Source organism: Ruditapes philippinarum, unplaced genomic scaffold (genome assembly GCF_026571515.1).
Source record: "Ruditapes philippinarum isolate M1 unplaced genomic scaffold, ASM2657151v2 ctg669_1_1_1_1, whole genome shotgun sequence".
Lineage (NCBI taxonomy): Eukaryota > Metazoa > Mollusca > Bivalvia > Venerida > Veneridae > Ruditapes > Ruditapes philippinarum.
The window spans coordinates 358925-378878 of NW_026859351.1; the positions used below are offsets into that span (position 1 = coordinate 358925).

The 19954-nt window shown below is 32.3% G+C and overlaps 1 protein-coding gene across 1 annotated transcript in view; it reads right to left on the reverse strand.

Moving 5' to 3' along the window:
* LOC132756187 (xanthine dehydrogenase-like) overlaps positions 1 to 11094 on the reverse strand; it is a 31903-nt gene extending 20809 nt beyond the window's left edge. Inside the window, exons 1-10 of the mRNA XM_060747193.1 lie at positions 10875 to 11094; positions 8545 to 8642; positions 8327 to 8434; positions 7501 to 7627; positions 6237 to 6298; positions 5636 to 5695; positions 5281 to 5337; positions 4892 to 5036; positions 3859 to 4040; positions 1729 to 1824 (exon numbers count right to left, since the gene is read on the reverse strand). Of these exons, the coding sequence (XP_060603176.1) occupies positions 1729 to 1824; positions 3859 to 4040; positions 4892 to 5036; positions 5281 to 5337; positions 5636 to 5695; positions 6237 to 6298; positions 7501 to 7627; positions 8327 to 8434; positions 8545 to 8642; positions 10875 to 11094 (1155 nt within the window). The remainder of the gene's footprint in view (positions 1 to 1728; positions 1825 to 3858; positions 4041 to 4891; positions 5037 to 5280; positions 5338 to 5635; positions 5696 to 6236; positions 6299 to 7500; positions 7628 to 8326; positions 8435 to 8544; positions 8643 to 10874) is intronic.
* Between the last annotated feature and the right edge of the window lie 8860 nt (positions 11095 to 19954).

Consider the following 19954-nt stretch of genomic DNA (forward strand, 5'->3'; position numbering starts at 1 on the left):
AATGTTATTATTTTTAGTATGTTTATCACGCCTAAACAATTTACCTTGTAGATGTTGTATACTAGAATAGTTTCTTACTAACCTGAGGTCTTCGACTCCTTTCTGTTCGTTAAGCTTCGCCAAAACTCCGGAATTTATCGTGGCAACAGAAAATGTCCGTCTGCCAGAAAGCTTGTAAAATGCGCTAAATTCGCCCTATTATACGGAAAAATAGTTTTGAATAGGGAATGATTAAACATTACTTTAAAGTAATGCATGTATATGTAAACTTGACTTGAAAGGTATATAACTTCTAAATTTGTCTGAAACAATACACAATTATCGTTTAACATATAATTAAAGAGTTTCATTTTTTTGCTTTTATACTAAATAACCAAAAATTGCGTGATTTTTGCATGTGTTGAGAAAAATGAAATGCTTTAGAGTAAATGTACCTGCGTGCAGAAAGGCACCCTGACCGATTGAATAATTTCATGGCTTTGAATTTCTATGTCTAAGATTGATCCAGTTCTAACTCCTTCAACTAGAAAATAAGTAGTACAGTTCAGAAACAACAAAGAATAAGACAAACATAACAATCCTAAAAATTTTGTATTCAAACTCAACTTGGACCGCAGCAATGCACGAGTCCAGTGTCGGTTATATTAAAGTCCATGGCGGGATAAGTACCCACAGCTGATCTAGTACAAGTGATTTCACAGTCCGCAACCTAACCATTCTGCAACTATGGTCTCAGAAAAGTAAAATGTTTACCTACACTACGTTTATCAATTTCAAATGGTAAACAAATATAATTGAGGTCTTTACATTATTTAACATATAAATTATAACCAATGAGCTTAAAGCGTTTGCACCATGTGATCCAATGTTATAAAATTAGTTTACATTGAGGAGTGCAATACAGGCTTCTATCGCACGAGTACACAGCTAGTGCTTCATTACAGCCATGTCCATTAGAATCGCTATTGTACTCGACAATGAATAATAACTTGATACTTTACACTATGAACAATGTTTTGGTGAAGTATAAGAATTATTTTCATTATTTCCGGAATTTTAAGCAACACTGATTCTGTAAAGGTCAGATAGCGACATTCCGGCAAAAAAAACTCAGATGCCCCTTTGAGCATTACTTTAGGCATGAACGGAGACCCGAGTAGAATCATTGACGTTCCGTTCGCTAGCTGGACAGCTTCCTCACATGAAAGAATTCAAAGTCTCTGACGGGATTCGAACCCACATCGGTGACAGGCATGTGATTTGCACTCAGCGACCTTAATCGCCCTGCCATGGAGATTCTCAAGATTACAAGTGAAAACATTAAATACTAAAACAATATTAAACTCTACATCAACGACATTTCATTTAAGATATCAATTTATGTTAATTCATGCTCAGTCAATTTCAGTTGTTCAGAATTCTCGATTGAATTAAAATCCATTAAACATTAAAGTTTGACCATGCACAAATGGCCTTTAAAATTTATTCGGTTATCATAAGAAGTATCAAGGAAAATTAGTCTGGATAAACTTGTTAAGTTCAACTCTGAAGCTGAAATGCTCAAGTTTCATTCATCTTTTACTTATTCTGTATAGTAAATCAACTTTTTAATATGAATTTATGTATCACGTTTGAGGTAATCAAAAATGCATTACAAACGGATCAAGTATAAATCTAGGAAATGTACACTTTTAGATTATCATTAATCAATTATAAATAAAGATATACATAACCTGAAGCTACTGTTACAGCAACATTCAAAGCTTTAAACAACGTCTGTGTATCAGACGTAGAATTGTCACACATTATGCTTCCTGCAATCGTCTGTAACATCAAAAAAGACAGAAAATTATTATTATATCATATAATTTCTTCATATAATCACATAAAGTAATATTAATAAGTACAGATAATTAATTATTATTAGCATATTGCTCATACGTGTTTAATAATTTGATCAATTTGATGGTCACTTCTTTATTTCTATGATCACTTCTATAGTCCTGTGATCACATCTATAGCTATGTGCACATTTCCTTTATTCTATGATCACTTCTTAAGTTCAATGATCACTTCTATAATACATGTATTATGATCACTTCTATAGTTCTATGATCACTTCTATAGTCCTGTGATCACATCTATAGTTATGTGCACATTTCCTTTATTCTATGATCACTTCTTAAGTTCAATGATCACTTCTATAATACATGTATTATGATCACTTCTATAGTTCTATGATCACTTCTATAGTCCTGTGATCACATCTATAGTTATGTGCACATTTCCTTTATTCTATGATCACTTCTTAAATTCAATGTTCACTTCTATAATACATGTATTATGATCACTCCTATAGTTCTATGATCACTTATATAGTTCTGTGATCACATCTATAGCTATGTGATCATTTCCTTTATTCTATGATCACTTCTTAAATTCAATGTTCACTTCTATAATACATGTATTATGATCACTTCTATGATCACTTCTATAGTTCTGTGATCACATCTATAGTTATGTGCACATTTCCTTTATTCTATGATCACTTCTTAAGTTCAATAATCACTTCTATAATACATGTATTATGATCACTTCTATAGTTCTATGATCATTTCGATAGTTCTCTAATCACTTTTATAGCTCTATGATCACTTCTATAGTTCTAAGATCACTTCTATAGTTCTTTGATCATTTTTATAGTTCTATGATCACTTCTTTAGTTCTAAGATCACTTCTATAGTTCTTTGATCACTTTTATAGTTTTATGATCTCTTTTTAGTTCTTTCTGTGATCACTTCTATAGTTCTGTAATCACTTCTATAATTTGTTGATCATTTTCTATAGTTATGTGATCACTTTTAGAGTTATATGATCACTTCTTTAGTTCTATGGTTATTTCTATAGTTCTGTGATCACATCATTTTATGATAACTTCTATAGTTCTATGATCAATTTTATAGTTCTATGATAAGTCTTTTGATGAATACTTTGATAATTTCTATAGTTTTACGATGAAAAACATGACACGTTCTGTGATAAATTCAGCTAGTTTATTTCTATGATATCTTTTTTGTTTATGATATATTCAGTAGTTCTATGGTATTTTTATAAAATTCATGATAATTTTTATAGTTCTATGATAATTTTGATAGTTCAATGATAACTTTTATTGTTCTATGATATTTTTTATAGTTCTATGATAATTTTTATAGTTCTATGTTCTATGAAAAGTTCTATAGTTCTATGATTAATCCTCTGATAAGTTCTTTTATATCATGCATATTTTTTAAAATTATAAAAAACCTGTGAAAATTCTTGATCAAATTTTATATAAGATACGGGATAACAGCGTTTTAATTCAGGGTTTTTTAAGGGAAAAACTATATAAACTTACCAAAAATTCCAATCTGTCAACCGACGTGACAAAAATGTTTAAAATGGGCCTCAAAATTAATATTCTTTATTTTGGGAAAAAAATAAAAAAAGGTTACAATTAAAAAAATGGATGGAATTGTAAAAAACTATACAGGTAATTTTTTCCTCACTTTTACATGGAAAGAAAGTGCGTATTCCCTTATATATAAAAAAATTCTTTTTTTAAAAAAATAGGGAAAGTTTTTTTGTAAATAAAGGGTACCCTCATGGGAAAAATATATTTTTGTTTGTTCCCTAAATGGGGACATTTTTCTAATTAAAATTTGGACTTTTAAATTAGTCGTTTTTATTTTCACCAAAAGCGTAAAGGGATTTAAACAAATAATTTTTTCATTTCATTCATATAAACAAAAAAAAAAACAAAAAAAAAAACCTATTAAAAGTGTAACATTACCAACATGCTATAAATGTATATTATAAAATAAATTTACCATTTGAACGTTTACTTATATCATCCAGGAATTTAGAGAATTCTGAAATTGTACAAGCTCCGCCTACTGAGATGCCGTCATCATATGTGGTAATGTTTTTCAACTCCTGGACACTCCCTCCATAAATCAAGATACGCCCTTCATCGTAGGTTCCATTGGCTATGAAACTACCTAAAAGTACTCAAAATACCTATTTATATCACTATAGATTTAATAAAACAAGAATACTTAATATAATGAAAAGTACTTTTATTCCTCTTGAAAAAAGGCTTATAAAACGTAATCATAATCAGTTATATTTAAAGATAAAATTAAATTCTACATGTATATAGAATCTTACACGAGATTAAACTACCTGAAGCATTATATCTTACATCTGTACATGTCAGGTAGACTAAAGATATCTGTCATATTTTGCGGTTCGGATCCGAATATCCGTCCCGAGGTGACCCGCCCATTGGCCGGTAACGAGGCTTGCCGAGTTACCGCCCATGGGCGGGTGACCGAGGGACGGATATTCCGATCCGAACCGCAAACATATGTCAGATATTTTTTCTTGCATATTCTACCATATTCCATTATATTTTAAATTCTTTATCTTTATTTTCAATGAAAATTTATATTATTTCAACCGTAACTACTTTCATTCAACAGCGTATGAATTACAAAATCATTCATAACGGTAAAATGACGTCATCTTTATCGTGCCATTGTACAGCACGCGACTCATCTGGAACCCCCCATGCCAGATGAAATTTCCGGCATGGGTAAAACTAACGGAAACGCTAGTCTGATATGCAAGAAATATAATTTGTATTTGACACTTTTTTGTCAGATGAGAAATATTAAATTAAAAAAAAAATTTCTAAATTTAAATCGCGTCAATTTGGACAAATCTCGTGCGCCTACGAAAAGTAGGTAAAGAGCACATCCAATCAATAGATTTTAAGAAAAGAAAATGGACGCTTTCTAATCATTCTGTAAGCTATTTAACTTATTATCTTGATACTATTGTACAACACCTGTTGTCATATTCCCCATTATTATTGGCGCTTGTGGGTATTTCTGCTTCAGCACGAGCAATTCATTCAGGGAAGCAGGCCTTATCCATGTCATGTCACCGTCGGTAAACTTTACTTGATTGTTAAAATACTTTTCACAATTTAGCTGAAGAAATCAAAATAAATTCATTTAAGATATATTCGGCTTAGTAAGATTTCTTTCCTACATACATGTAATTTATATCAACGGAGAGTCTCAAAATAGCATTTATTTTTTTTTATTTTACAAAGGTGGCATTATCTTTGCTTAAATTTGCATAATATACATGTATAACATTTTAAATCAATTTAATACAGTAATATACTATCATCATTTATATTTTATGTCTACCATCGTTGTATAGTATTACCTGCAACTCGGGCGGAAATATAGCAACTTGTGAGTCATCACCAAGTTTGTCTGCAATCTGTAACAGGAAACATTCATTATATACTAATTTTAACATTTTATTATTTTACATTTTTATTTGTATAAGCACTATATAGATGTACATTAGAATAATAAATCAATTACGTAAATATTGTAATTAATAATTTTCGTTCATTTTATGTTTATTTTTCATTTCTTCATATTTTTATTATAACACGGGGGGGGGGGGGTATTTCTTTTACGGTGTCACCATCCCCACCTTCAACTTATACAATCAAAAACACAGACACACATCAGTTAGGTAAGTATTATATAAAATGATTATTATACAATACCGATGTTTGAATAACTGCCGGCTTCTTCCTGCAACATGCGTCTCCATTCGGACAAAATTCCTGAAAATTCCATATATTTCATTTTTTTCTTTTCGTTTAATTTGTATGTATTTATTTATATATTTTTTTGGCTCCAGAGGGATCACCTTTTTTCTTTTTTTTCCTCTGGTAAAAACAACCATTTCAAGTGATAGCTTAACCACATTAGCTGACGTATTTTAAGCACGGGGTGTTATAAGTATCTTAGTTTAATTGTCAGTTTTTATCTGATAAAAGAATGCATTTTTTTCTATTTGAGCTGCGCCATGACAAAACCAACATAATGGGTTTGCGACCAGCATGGATCCAGACCAGCCTGCGCATCCACGCAGTCTGATCAGGATTCATGCTGTTCGCTGTCTGTTTCTCTACTTGTAATAGGGTTGGTAAGCGAACAGCATGGATCCTGATCAGACTGCACGGATGCGCATGCTGGTCTGGATCAATGCTGGTCGCAAACCCACTATGTTGGTTTTGTCATGACACGGCTCATTTGTACATGGCATTTATGAATCATCGGTATGCACGGGTAAAAAGACTATGGTTTAATTTAACTTCTTACCTCACTTGAGCCAAACAAGGCATCAACAATAGATCTATATCCGGTACATCTGCACAAGTTCCCTGAAATGCACAAATACATAATCCAGCATCTTAAAGGATCATTAATCAGCGGATTACCAACTGAGCCCCCTGGTCGATTTATGTTTAAGGGGTTGTAACCATATTATAAAAAACACATATAACCGTAAAATATGAGTCCCCTTATGGACATGATTTCTGCTCATAGTCATAAAACAATAATTATGATACTCAGGCAAATTAATGACAAAAATATTAAAATGATCTTATGTACTCACATCACGCTAAAATGGCATTATTTGAAGTCCAAGCATAAATTTCTGTATAAATTCTATATATTTTGGGTTTGAAGCGTAAATATATCTATATACGTTGAATTTAATTTAGACGCCGACTCAATCACTGAGTAGTTTTAAAATAAGCCATGTGACTTTAACAAACCCTTGAAGTTACAATAACAGATACTGTGGATATTGTATGATTGAACCAAGTCTAAGGCATTCATATAGGTTTAACAATATTTTATTTATAAGTATTACATTTACATATGATAATTGACAAATAATAGATAATACGGATTGAGTAGGAAGCTTGAAAAGCTTTTTTAGAAACTCTTTCCGTAAGGCATTCATTTGACATGTTATTTAACGTTTCTAACGTTTCCAGTTTTTACTGTGACAACTATTGCGAAATTTTAACGCTCTAACCTGACCAACGTAGGTCAAGTTAGGAAACCACCATTTTATTCTTTTTAAGGACAAAGGACAAAAGCTTTGTCCCTGTGTCTGCCTAATGTATTCATTTTGAGGACATTTACAGAATAATGAATGGAAAATTCAATAAGAAGAAACGTGTCTCCCTTTAAAGGCACATTATGCATCGGAAACGAATAAATTTTTTAAACCTTCTTCATAAAGGACAAGCTTGAGTTTTAAAATGTTTTTTTAAAATCAAATATTTTTTTGAGCATGCAAGATGTTTATTACCTGAGAAAAGAAGCTCTGAATGTAAAACAATTTGTCATAAAAGTAGCAAAATGTAAACAATTTAGTACATATTTTGACTTCCATATCAAATACTTAATCTCTATAACTGTACTAATTTCCAGAAAGCAGCAGAAAGGTAACTGGCCAATGAGTAACGTTTTGGAATCTATAACAGGACACCAAAAAAAAAAAAAAAAAAACCTTTTGAGAAAATTAAAAATAAAAACAATTGTAGGTCATAATGGGCCTTAAACTTACCCTCTATAGCACGTTCAATTTGATGACGTGTTGGGTTTGGAAAGTTCCTTTGTAGAGCAAACGCTGACATGACGAAACCCGGAGTACAGAAACCACATTGTAAACCATGTGATTCAATCAGCCTTCGCTGTAAATATTTCAAAGTTGTATTTTAGATTTGCTTTATCTTAATCACATTTATATATTATATTGTATTGTAGTGTAGTGTAGTGTAGTGTAGTGTAGTGTAGTGTAGTGTAGTGTAGTGTGAAGTGTACTGTGTATTGTATTGTATTGTATTGTATTGTAGTGTATTGTAGTGTAGTGTAGTGTGAAGTGTACTGTGTATTGTATTGTATTGTATTGTATTGTATTGTAGTGTAGTGTACTGTACTGTACTGTACTGTACTGCACTGCACTGCACTGTACTGTACTGCACTGCACTATATCCTATCCTATCCTATCATACCATACCATACCATACCATAATGTACCATATCATATCATATCATATAATATCATATCATATCATATATATTAAATTATATTATATTATATTATATTATATTATATTATCATTATATTATATTATATTATATTATATTATATTATATTATATGCATGTAGATTCTACATAATTTAATGTTTTGAAATTATTATATATTGTAGTCCAAAACATTTCATAGGGGCAACTACATATGAAACACAATAATGTCTAAATTGAAAGTATTGAAATTAACAATGATTCGCATGTGACATTTAATGAAGTGTGACAAAATATTTTTCATTGACCTAGATATAAAATTATATTTATAAATAGATATTCCTTTTCATGTTAACGAAGTACCTGAATGGCATGTAGTCCTGTTGCTGGGTTTCCTATGCCCTCCACCGTGGTCACAGCTAGGCCATGTGCAGCACAGACCGGAAATAAGCAAGCGTTTACCGCGTAGTGAATTGTTTTCCGTCAAGGAAATAAATCATAAATGTAACTAAATACTTCTAAAGATATAAAGATATTTTCAAGAACGTTACAACAGTATAACACGAACAGAATAAAGGATACTGGATTGCTTTCCTGATGACGTCATACCTGGATATCATGACAGTGCAAGAGCCACACCCTCCGTGACCACAACCTTCCTTTGTCCCTGGCAAGCATACTTAAAAACAATATGTAAATTACCGAGCTTAGATTAAATGACTTATGAAAGCTCAGATTTAACGTTTTTAGTAATTAATTATACTCTCTACATGCATTGCCTTGGACATGATATAGGACATATCAAATTTATTTCATTTCAGAGGAACATGTTTATAGTCATCGTCGGATACCCACGGCCGAACCATTAACATTCATCAGTGCATGTTATGTGACATGTTTATCAATCGTGGGTATCCGACGATGGTTTACGGTATATATTTGCATAGAGTCCCATAAAAATGACATCGTACGTACATGTGTACATACTAATCTTTTTTCCAAAATGTATTTTATTGTAAAGTTTAAAAGAAATAAATTTTTGTTAAATTAACATTTTGTATCAACAAAAATTTTGCGTTCAAACATTTACATGGGGGTTGAACCCCATATCGAGGGTTCAAAGGTAAAAGGTAATAACTGCCATTTTCAAGATTTCGAGAAAAACGCAAAAAACATATTTTTTTAATACAACTTTATTTTCCGTAATATTGTTATAACAATTTTGATTCTCCCATATTTGTTGACTACATTATATCGAGGGTTCAAAGGTAAAAGGTAATAACTGCCATTTTCAAGATTTCGAGAAAAACGCAAAAAACATATTTTTTTAATACAACTTTATTTTCCGTAATATTGTTATAACAATTTTGATTCTCCCATATTTGTTGACTACATTAGATCATATTTTGTTTAGTTGACATTGCTTGGTGCTGATAAAACACTGTAATTATAGTTTGTTTTAAAGTTCTAAGATCAAAATAATATCATTTTACAGAAGTAAAAGGTAATAAATGTACTTAGATCCTGTCAAGACTACAAGTTTGAGCGGTAAAAGGTAATAACTGCACTTACGACCTTTTACTTCTGAAGGTTTAGCAATAAAAGTTAGAGATAAACTGTGGTAAAAGGTTATAAGTGCAGTTATATAGCCTTGTTCCTCTGAAAAATTTAGATGTTGCAGTAATTGTTACTGTTGCAAATTTATCAATTATGTCGTTACTTTGAAGAACCTTACGTATAAATGTAATTAACACAATGCAAATTAATACTCGTACACAAAATTAACACTTTTCATTCATAGAAATATGAAATATGTACCTGCGCAATATTTAGATTCTACAAAAATAAATTAATAACTAAAAAGTTTACGAAAATACGCACTAAAATCTAAGTTTACAAATTTCATTTATTTTGAATGTTCTCTGGCATATAATCGAACTGAAGTCAAACAGACCCCAGACATCAGCAATTAAGGATATTAGTGACCCATATCATAGTTAAGTAATAAAGACTACTGTTTCATGTCACAAAATGTGAATGTTTGTCATAAATTATTCTATGACCTCCACTCATCTTCTTCACTCTCACTAACAGAAGGCACTGAAAGTTTGTCTTTTATAGATTTGCTGCATGGCAATGACTCATAGTATGATTCGCACTCCTTCGGAATTGTTCCAGAGGCAACAAGTGACATCAAATCAGCTTTTGCAGCAGATATTGGAAGCTTCTCTGTATAAGCCTTTCGTGGAGCCTTAAGAGACTTTTCTTTGCTTCTGTTCTTCTTCTGCATTAACCTAACTGCCTTGAACTCACTAACTACAAAACCATAGCTCACAACAATACTGTATTTTTGTCTTTATCTATCTCCAGTCATTACGTCATATGAAAACGTCACATGTTAAGCAGCAAAACAAAACTACATATAGATGTTATTTTATCGGGGAAAAAGAAGAATGAAACCATTTAATTGTTCTAAAAACATTATTAAAAGCAGGATAAAACAAATACATGGTTGATGTCGGACTGGAGAAGGTTTATCCGGTTCACTGCGAAAGTGAATCTTGGCTTGCTAAAGCTCGCCAAGATACACTTTCTAGCTCACCGGATAAGCCTTATCCATCCCTAAATCAACCATGTATTTTATATATATTTAGCCAATTAACACGTTCACCATCAATATCGATTTTCATTGAGCCAAAGTTTTGTTCTTTGTACAACTTGTAATCTAGTTTGTCATTGTATTTTATTAGAACGACAATATATGGTTGCTTCCGGCGTGCTTATGATATAACTGTTTCCCACTGCGATGGAACATGAACTATTGTAAGGCTTTTTGCAGGCTTGATAGATGCATGTATGGAATTTGCATTCCATTAATGAATGGCCAATTTCAAGAAATGTGTGGTTTTACCATTGATGTGAGGTATATCTTGGACACAGTGAACTAAGCAACTTGCAACAAACTGATTGCAATTCTGTCCTCCACATGCATTACTATATAATGTCACTTCTTCAATACCAGATGTCTTACTGGCAACAGAGGTTACATACAAGTACACAAAAGTTCCTACTTTGCACGAGCCTGGTTTCCCCATGTGTCTCATCCAACAGATAACAAGTCCCGTTACCATTTCCCAGTTCATAGAATGACAAATTGCAACAACACAGTTTTGTTTTGTAACGAAGATCACCAATTAAACCGAGTGGTGTTTTCAAAATAGCCTGGATATCAAATGCCGACACAGAAAACTTTGGATCTTTCTTTGTGCGTTTTTTATCGGCTGATTTTTGCATTCTTGCACTGTTTTTTTTCTTTTTGGTCACTTGGTGTACTTGATATTTTGCTTTTGTTGCCTCATCTAGTCTATCTTCTATTCTCAAAGTGTCATACAGATTGCAGAGTGGACATTGATCTTTCTTAGGACGGAAGAAAAAAGTTACATTCTGTACTAAAAATGATTCTGTACACAGCCTCTGAAACACACTTTCTATTTTGTCCTTTGCATTTTTCTACATACAGTGAGTAAATTCGTTTTATATTTAAATCTTGCGTTAGATACTTCCTGTTGGGGTCTTCGTGTGTAGTGTGATTCAACAGTCGGAAAGCTTTCGTTGTGTTTCTTTACAAATGATCTGTGATATTCCGTGGTTTTATTTCCAGGCACAGCTTTCCCTCTCTTGTCATTTCCAACATATAACCCTGCCACTTTGTGCTTAACTGCGTTTGCAACTGTTTTGGAACCGACATCGATAGTTTTTAGTAAAAAATTCTGGAAACAAAGTGATCCCTCGGAAGCATTAATCACAACAAAATTACATAAAAATTGCAGACTCGGTTTGATTGAGTCTGTACATGAGAGATAATGAATAAGTGCAACATCCCTCACGCCTTCTTTTCTACCTGTGTGAAAAACGAATTCGAAAAAGTCTTTGTTTTGTTCTCTGTTTAGATACATTCTCTGGTTCTTTATTGGCAACATGGAAACAAATGAATTGCCTCTGACCCCATTGACCAGTATGTACTGAATATTTTCTGTCTTTCATATTCGGTTATATTCTCGCTGCATTTAATTATAAAAGATAAATTTCGTGGGAAAAGAGATAACAGATAGTGCCTGTGAACTGTATGAATGCAGCATTCTGTCAGGGGAAAAAGGTGATAAAATCAGTTATAACCTTTTTCCACTACAGATTCTTCACAACATGTGGAACAACAAGTAAACAACAGGTAATAAGTACACTTAGAACCTTTTACCCCTAAATAATTTGTAGAAAAGAAGTTATTACAAAATACTTTTTAATTTTTTGCCCTTATAAGGATTGAATATTTATATAATATTTTCTTCAGACATAAAGGACAATAAGTACATTATAAAAAACATAAAAAGTCAATTTCGGCAAAAGTGGCAGTTATAACCTTTTACCTTTGAACCCTCGATATCATATTTTGTTTAGTTTACATTGCTTGGTGCTGATAAAACACTGTAATTATAGTTTGTTTTAAAGTTCTAAGATCAAAATAATATCATTTTACAGAAGTAAAAGGTAATAAATGTACTTAGATCCTGTCAAGACTACAAGTTTGAGCGGTAAAAGGTAATAACTGCACTTACGACCTTTTACTTCTGAAGGTTTAGCAATAAAAGTTAGAGATAAACTGTGGTAAAAGGTTATAAGTGCAGTTATAGCCTTGTTCCTCTGAAAAATTTAGATGTTGCAGTAATTGTTACTGTTGCAAATTTATCAATTATGTCCTAACTTTGAAGAACCTTACGTAATGTAATTAACACAATGCATATTAATACTCGTACACAAAATTAACACTTTTCATTCATAGAAATATGAAATATGTACCTGCTCAATATTTAGATTCTACAGAAATAAATTAATAACTGAAATGTTTACGAAAATACGCACTAAAATCTAAGTTTACAAATTTCTTTTATTTTGAATGTTCTCTGGTATATAATCGAACTGAAGTCAAACAGACCCCAGACATCAGCAATTAAGGATATTAGTGACCCATATCATAGTTAAGTAAATAAAGACTACTGTTTCATGTCACAAAATGTGAATGTTTGTCATTAATTATTCTATGACCTCCACTCATCTTCTTCACTCTCACTAACAGAAGGCACTGAAAGTTTGTCTTTTATAGATTTGCTGCATGGCAATGACTTATAGTATGATTCGCACTCCTTCGGAATTGTTCCAGAGGCAACAAGTGACATCAAATCAGCTTTTGCAGCAGATATTGGAAGCTTCTCTGTATAAGCCTTTCGTGGAGCCTTAAGAGACTTTTCTTTGCTTCTGTTCTTCTTCTGCATTAACCTAACTGCCTTGAACTCACTAACCACAAAACCATAGCTCACAACAATACTGTATTTTTGTCTTTATCTATCTCCAGTCAGTACGACATTTGATAACGTCACATGTTTAGCAGCAAAACAAAACTACATAATTATAGATGTTATTTTATCGGGGAAAAAGAAGAATGAAACCATTTAATTATTCTAAAAACATTATTAAAAGCAGGATAAAACAAATACATGGTTGATGTCGGGCTGGAGAAGGTTTATCCGGTTCACTGCGAAAGTGAATCGTGGCTTGCTAAAGCTCGCCAAGATACACTTTCCTATTCACCGGATAAGCCTTATCCATCCCTAAATCAACCATGTATTTTATATATATTCAGCCAAATAACACGTTCACCATCAACATCGATTTTCATTGAGCCAAAGTTTTGTTCTTTGTACAACTTGTAATCTAGTATAATTATCATTGTATTTTATTAGAACGACAATATATGGTTGCTTCCGGCGTGCTTATGATATAACTGTTTCCCACTGCGATGGAACTATTGTAAGGCTTTTTGCATGCTTGATAGATGCATGTTTGGAATTTGCATTCCATTAATGAATGGCCAATTTCAAGAAATGTGTGGTTTTACCATTGATGTGAGGTATATCTTGGACACAGTGAACTAAGCAACTTGCAACAAACTGATTGCAATTCTGTCCTCCACATGCATTACTATATAATGTCACTTCTTCAATACCAGATGTCTTACTTGCAACAGAGGTTACATACAAGTACACGAAAGTTCCTACTTTGCACGAGCCTAGTTTCCCCATGTGTCTCATCCAACAGATAACAAGTCCCGTTACCATATTCCAGTTCATAGAATGACAAATTGCAACAACACAGTTTTCTTTTGTAACGAAGATCATTAATTAAACTGAGTGGTGTTTTCAAAATAGCCTGGATATCAAATACCGACACAGAAAACTTTGGATCTTTCTTTGTGCGTTTTTTATCGGCTGATTTTTGCATTCTTGCACTGTTTTTTTTTTCTTTTTGGTCACTTGGTGTACTTCATATTTTGCTTTTGTTGCCTCATCTAGTCTATCTTCTATTCTCAAAGTGTGATACAGATTGCAGAGTGGACATTGATCTTTCTTAGGACGGAAGAAAAAAGTTATATTCTGTACTAAAAATGATTCTGTACACAGCCTCTGAAACACACTTTCTATTTTGTCCTTTGCATTTTTCTACATACATATATTCGTTTTATATTTAAATCTTGCGTTAGATACTTCCTGTTGTGGTCTTCGTGTGTAGTGTGATTCAACAGTCGGAAAGCTTTCGTTGTGTTTCTTTACAAATGATCTGTGATATTCCGCGGTTTTATTTCCAGGCACAGCTTTCCCTCTCTTGTCATTTCCAACATATAACCCTGCCACTTTGTGCTTAACTGCGTTTGCAACTGTTTTGGAACCGACATCGATAGTTTTTAGTAAAAAATTCTGGAAACAAAGTGATCCCTCGGAAGCATTAATCACAACAAAATAACATAAAAATTGCAGACTCGGTTTGATTGAGTCTGTACATAAGAGATAATGAATAAGTGCATATCCCTCACGCCCTCTTTTCTACCTGTGTGAAAAACGAATTCGAAATAGGTCTTTGTTTAGTTCTCTGTTTAGATACATTCTCTGGTTCTTTATTGGCAACATGGAAACAAATGAATTGCCTCTGACTTATGTAATCACCCATTGACCGGTATGTACTGAATATTTTCTGTCTTTCATATTCGGTTATATTCTCGCTGCATTTAATTCTAAAAGATAAATTTCGTGGGAATAGAGATAACAGATAGTGCCTGTGAACTGTATGAATGCAGCATTCTGTCAGGGGAAAAAGGTGATAAAATCAGTTATAACCTTTTTCCACTACAGATTCTTCACAACATGTGGAACAACAAGTAAACAACAGGTAATAAGTACACTTAGAACCTTTTACCCCTAAATAATTTGTAGAAAAGAAGTTATTACAAAATACTTTTTAATTTTTTGCCCTTATAAGGATTGAATATTTATATAATATTTTCGTCAGACATAAAGGACAATAAGTACATTATAAAAAACATAAAAAGTCAATTTCGGCAAAAGTGGCAGTTATAACCTTTTACCTTTGAACCCTCGATATGTATCTCAAAAATGAGCATCGGTAAAAATTATATGTGAATTTCCGCTACACCAGATGTGAAGCATAACACCAGCATAACACCAGATGTGACTGTAAAAATAGGTCAATCGCAGGGTCAGTTTTCATCTTTTTAAACATTTATTTAAATTTCAATCCTTTTTTTAAAGAAAATCGAAATGTGATTCTACCCTCCTGACTCTGCTCTATATTACCCATTTTTGTTTTGGATTTCTCTGCAGTCTTCATCGAGATATTTTTTCCGTCGTGGGTTCTGGTGTGTCCAAAACATGCACTGTGAATGAAGAAAATGTCACCAAAAGAGATTTTACGAAATCTCACTACAGACCGATGCTTAACATTCACACAAATCCTGATTTAAACATTAAGTTAGATTTGGCTACAAACGAAGGAATCGTTGCTAAAAATTGCATTTGAGTTCCATATGTGCTGAAGAGATCCATAGGTGATGTAGAAAACCATCTACAAAACTACGGGTAACTTCCGTATAATCATTAAATAGCCAATGTATAGAAACAATTTAGGTTTTGAAGTTTTGGTGGAAAGTTCAATTGTAACATTAGTGTGTTTGGTCACCACAGTGACAGGGCTCACTAGCTTATGCTAGCATTAAATAGATACACTAAGACGCCCGAGTACATGAAAATGTTGACGCAGGGCGGATAGTACTCGTATGATAAACAATTCACTAATAAAGGATATGTAACTTGGACAAACCAAACTGAAAGTATTGAACTTTGTAAAGCTATTGTGTCATATAATATGTTTCTATAATAATGTTTACATTCATAAAATATCCATCACTTTAATATTCCACAAGTTATAGTTATAGCGACAGACTGTTGTGTGGAAATATCATGGCCTGGTGCACATCGAAGGTTTTTCTGTATGGGCCGAGAACATTGTCAGAAAAACCCGAGATGCCGCCCCAGGTCATAATATTTCTACATAATAGTCGAGTTCGATATATTATAACTGTTTTATCGCATGATAAACGGAAATAAGTATAAAAATAACATAAAATTTCAATTTATAATTGGCTTCTCTTCATAAATTTAATTCCCCACTCGGAACCTCGGTTACTTTTCATGTAACTTGTCAATGACCGATATTGTAAACCCCACACCATATGAGCCAATCAGAAGGATGTTGGGTGTTCCTGATTGGTTGGATGACCAAAGACACAGAAAAACATTGCTGTAAATAATTGGGACGCGCCAGTATTACGCTAACCGCCGTTTCATCAGCATTTTTAATGGCATGCTAAAAGATGGATTTTTAAATTAATATCAGTTACAGAGCAGGCATAAAAAAGTCAAATAGACATTGACCCATAATTGCGACTATGGGCATGAAGTTAACCATGTAAATATTATGCAATGACGTTCCTTGATGTGGAAAATAAATATGCAAAGTTTCTTTGATCTTTTTCAAAAAGTTTATCACTAACTTTCTTACTGCGTCATAACAAATTCAAACACGCTTCACATACTCCCCTATTAAGCAGACAGTGCAGTCGAGTGAACAATGCATGACGGCATAAAAAGGGAATGATTGCAATACACATGACGTCAATAAATCAAAATAAGCAAGGCCTTCCCACCATATCTATGTATTTTCAAAACCTTTTGTATGCAGAATGTCTTTTATCTCTTTCTATATGGATACATTGTTATTCAAGCTGTGTCTATTTTAGATAATAATGTTTTTATTACTGAATGATACACAATAGAGTAAATTATAGATTGCTTTATGAAAGTGATGCGTAATTGACATAACGCCGCCTGTCAATCAAGCTGGCAGGGGTCTTACAGATAAGCCAGTCGGTGATCTTTATCAGTTTCACGCTAAGATGTCTGCAAAATCCGCCATTTTCCTTAGACAAGCTATTTGTATAAGACAATGGTGCAGCAGTATTTATATTGAAATTATTTGATTTTTTGTCAATTTAAAGCTATTAAAACGGTTTATCTAAGTTACAAAATATCCTGACATAATGATAGATGGAGTCACTTAGTTCATTTTACAAAAACATATCAGTAACTTTGTATATATGAAGACAATAAGTTATATAGCAGGTACAAAAGCAGATACGTAGATATTATCTAGATGTTATCTACATCTCTGACGAAAGTTAAAATAGAGATAAATTAAGACTCCCTTAATAAATCCCTAAATCCCTAAAGAAGGTACAAAGGGACAAAATTGAAAATGTTGCAGGCTCGGTTTGATTGAGCCTGTTCATGAAGGTAATGGAATGTGCAAGTAACCGTCCACGCCCCCTATCACTGGCTTAAGTTGTATTCAACATTTAACATGACCTGGTAAAATTTGGAATTTTGAAACATCCGCAGATGTGTTCATATGGCGGTTATCATGACACCTTCAATGTGACACGTTAGTGCCATTCCATGAAAAGCGGCATATGGTCCCCAAGTAAAAAATGCGTTTGCCCTAAACGAGAACACAATGGGCGGAACTTGATAAAATAGGATCAGAGCTTATGAAGCTTGATTATACCACAATGAAATTAAACAAGGAAAAAGTTTAAACAAATACTCTATTCCTTCCTTTATTACAATTATGTCTATTAATAATCTCATAATATATTATAAGGTCTGATATAACATTTTTTGTTCGTTCTTAACATAGTGTCAATAAAATGCTGCAGTAGAAAAAAGTACTTGCAAATAAAATGAGAGGATATGCAATGAATATTTTATGTGAAATTATCCTACCTTAATATTTCTATGAGAGCTCAATGAATTAAGATTAAATATTTAGATAAATCTGCTTCAATAACATCATACCTGGTCACGGTTTTGAGTTTTTGGTGAAGTTGAAAAACTCGGATAATATCATTTTAAGTACAATGTATAGAGAAGGTGTAATTGATTGTAAAAGAGGGTAAAAAAATTGGGTCTCAAATGTGAAGAAGTTGTTATGTGATTATGGTTTTGCTGATATTTTTGATAGTGATAATTATATAGATCCTAAATTGTTTCTTCAAAATTTTAAAAGTAGAGTTATTGATACGTATAAACAAGAATGGGCCAGTATCCTAGATCGAAGTTCTGTTTTATGTAATTACAAACATTTTAAATCGTGTCTTAGTTACAAAAATTATCTTGACATTTTACCACGTAAATTTAGAATGTATTTTTGTCGATTAAGACTATCTGTTCATCCTCTCAAAATACAAACAGGAAGGTATGCCACTAATAACATTCCTCGTGAACAAAGATACTGTCAGTTGCTGTAATGTTTTAGATATAGAGGATGAGTATCATTTCATATGTGTGTGTTCAAGTTTGTGTAGATTTACGTAAAAAATATATATAAAGTTGACTATTATAACAGACCATCTATGTTTAAATTTACTGAATTATTGTGTATTAAAAATAAAAAAATATTAATAAATGTTTGCAAATATATCAAAGAAGCCTTAAAGCTAAGAAATTCAATTTTGAACTCTCAATTGTAGTTTATCCTCTCATGAATTTGGTGCTTGTAATTGTTATGTTTATATTTATTATAATGACTCGCCATACATATATTTATGTGATTATGCTGTATATATTATTCAATACATGTTAACAAGACGATGTACTTTGTATAAGTCTAGAAAATAAAATTTCTGTTCTGTTCTGTTCTGTTTAAAACCGAGGTCTCACCGTCTGGTGTATGCAAAACTTTTTTTGAAGTGGATAATATTGCGTTTATCACGAAAAATATCTAATGTACAAATATACATTTAATCATATATAATACTACAAAGTTATGCAAGGGCAATGTTCTCATTAAAATGAAAGGGCAATGTTCTCATTAAAATGAAAGGGCAATGTTCTCATAAAAATGCAAGGGCAATGTTCTCATTAAATTTTAACTATCAAACTAAAATGATATTTTGTCAGAAACATCTTCCTTAAAGTCAACGAGAAATATAACAAGATCTTTGCCAAACGTTTTATTCATAATTAATGCATGAATAGCAGTTATTTGTTACTTTGTAAATACCATAATACATTGAACTATCCAAGAAAAGCATTAAAATTTTATATATACCAATTTATATAAGGTAAATTCATTAGTCACTTTAGTGGCATAATAGTTTCCTGTCAACGGCGGTTGCGTTTTTATTTGTTTGGGTCGTCAGACCAAACAAATAATGGTAGCGAAATTTCAGGGTCTTATGCTGTTAATTGCAATTGCCGAAAGTAGTCCGCTTTTTTGAAGCGGTTACTTCCCTTTATATGAAACACTAAGGCCGAAAAATTCAGGGGAAATCACTGCGTAAATATGGTCACATGACAGGCGCATTAATTTTCAAGCAAAATAATTCCCGAATGGTCGAAGATTTCTAATATTGTTTTATTCTTTATAGATATACATGCTTATAGTAAGCGCCATGATTATTTACACAAGTTTAAAACAACAGTTAGCGTCGTTACAAACCCTAATTTAAAATAATATGGTTTTCTTTAG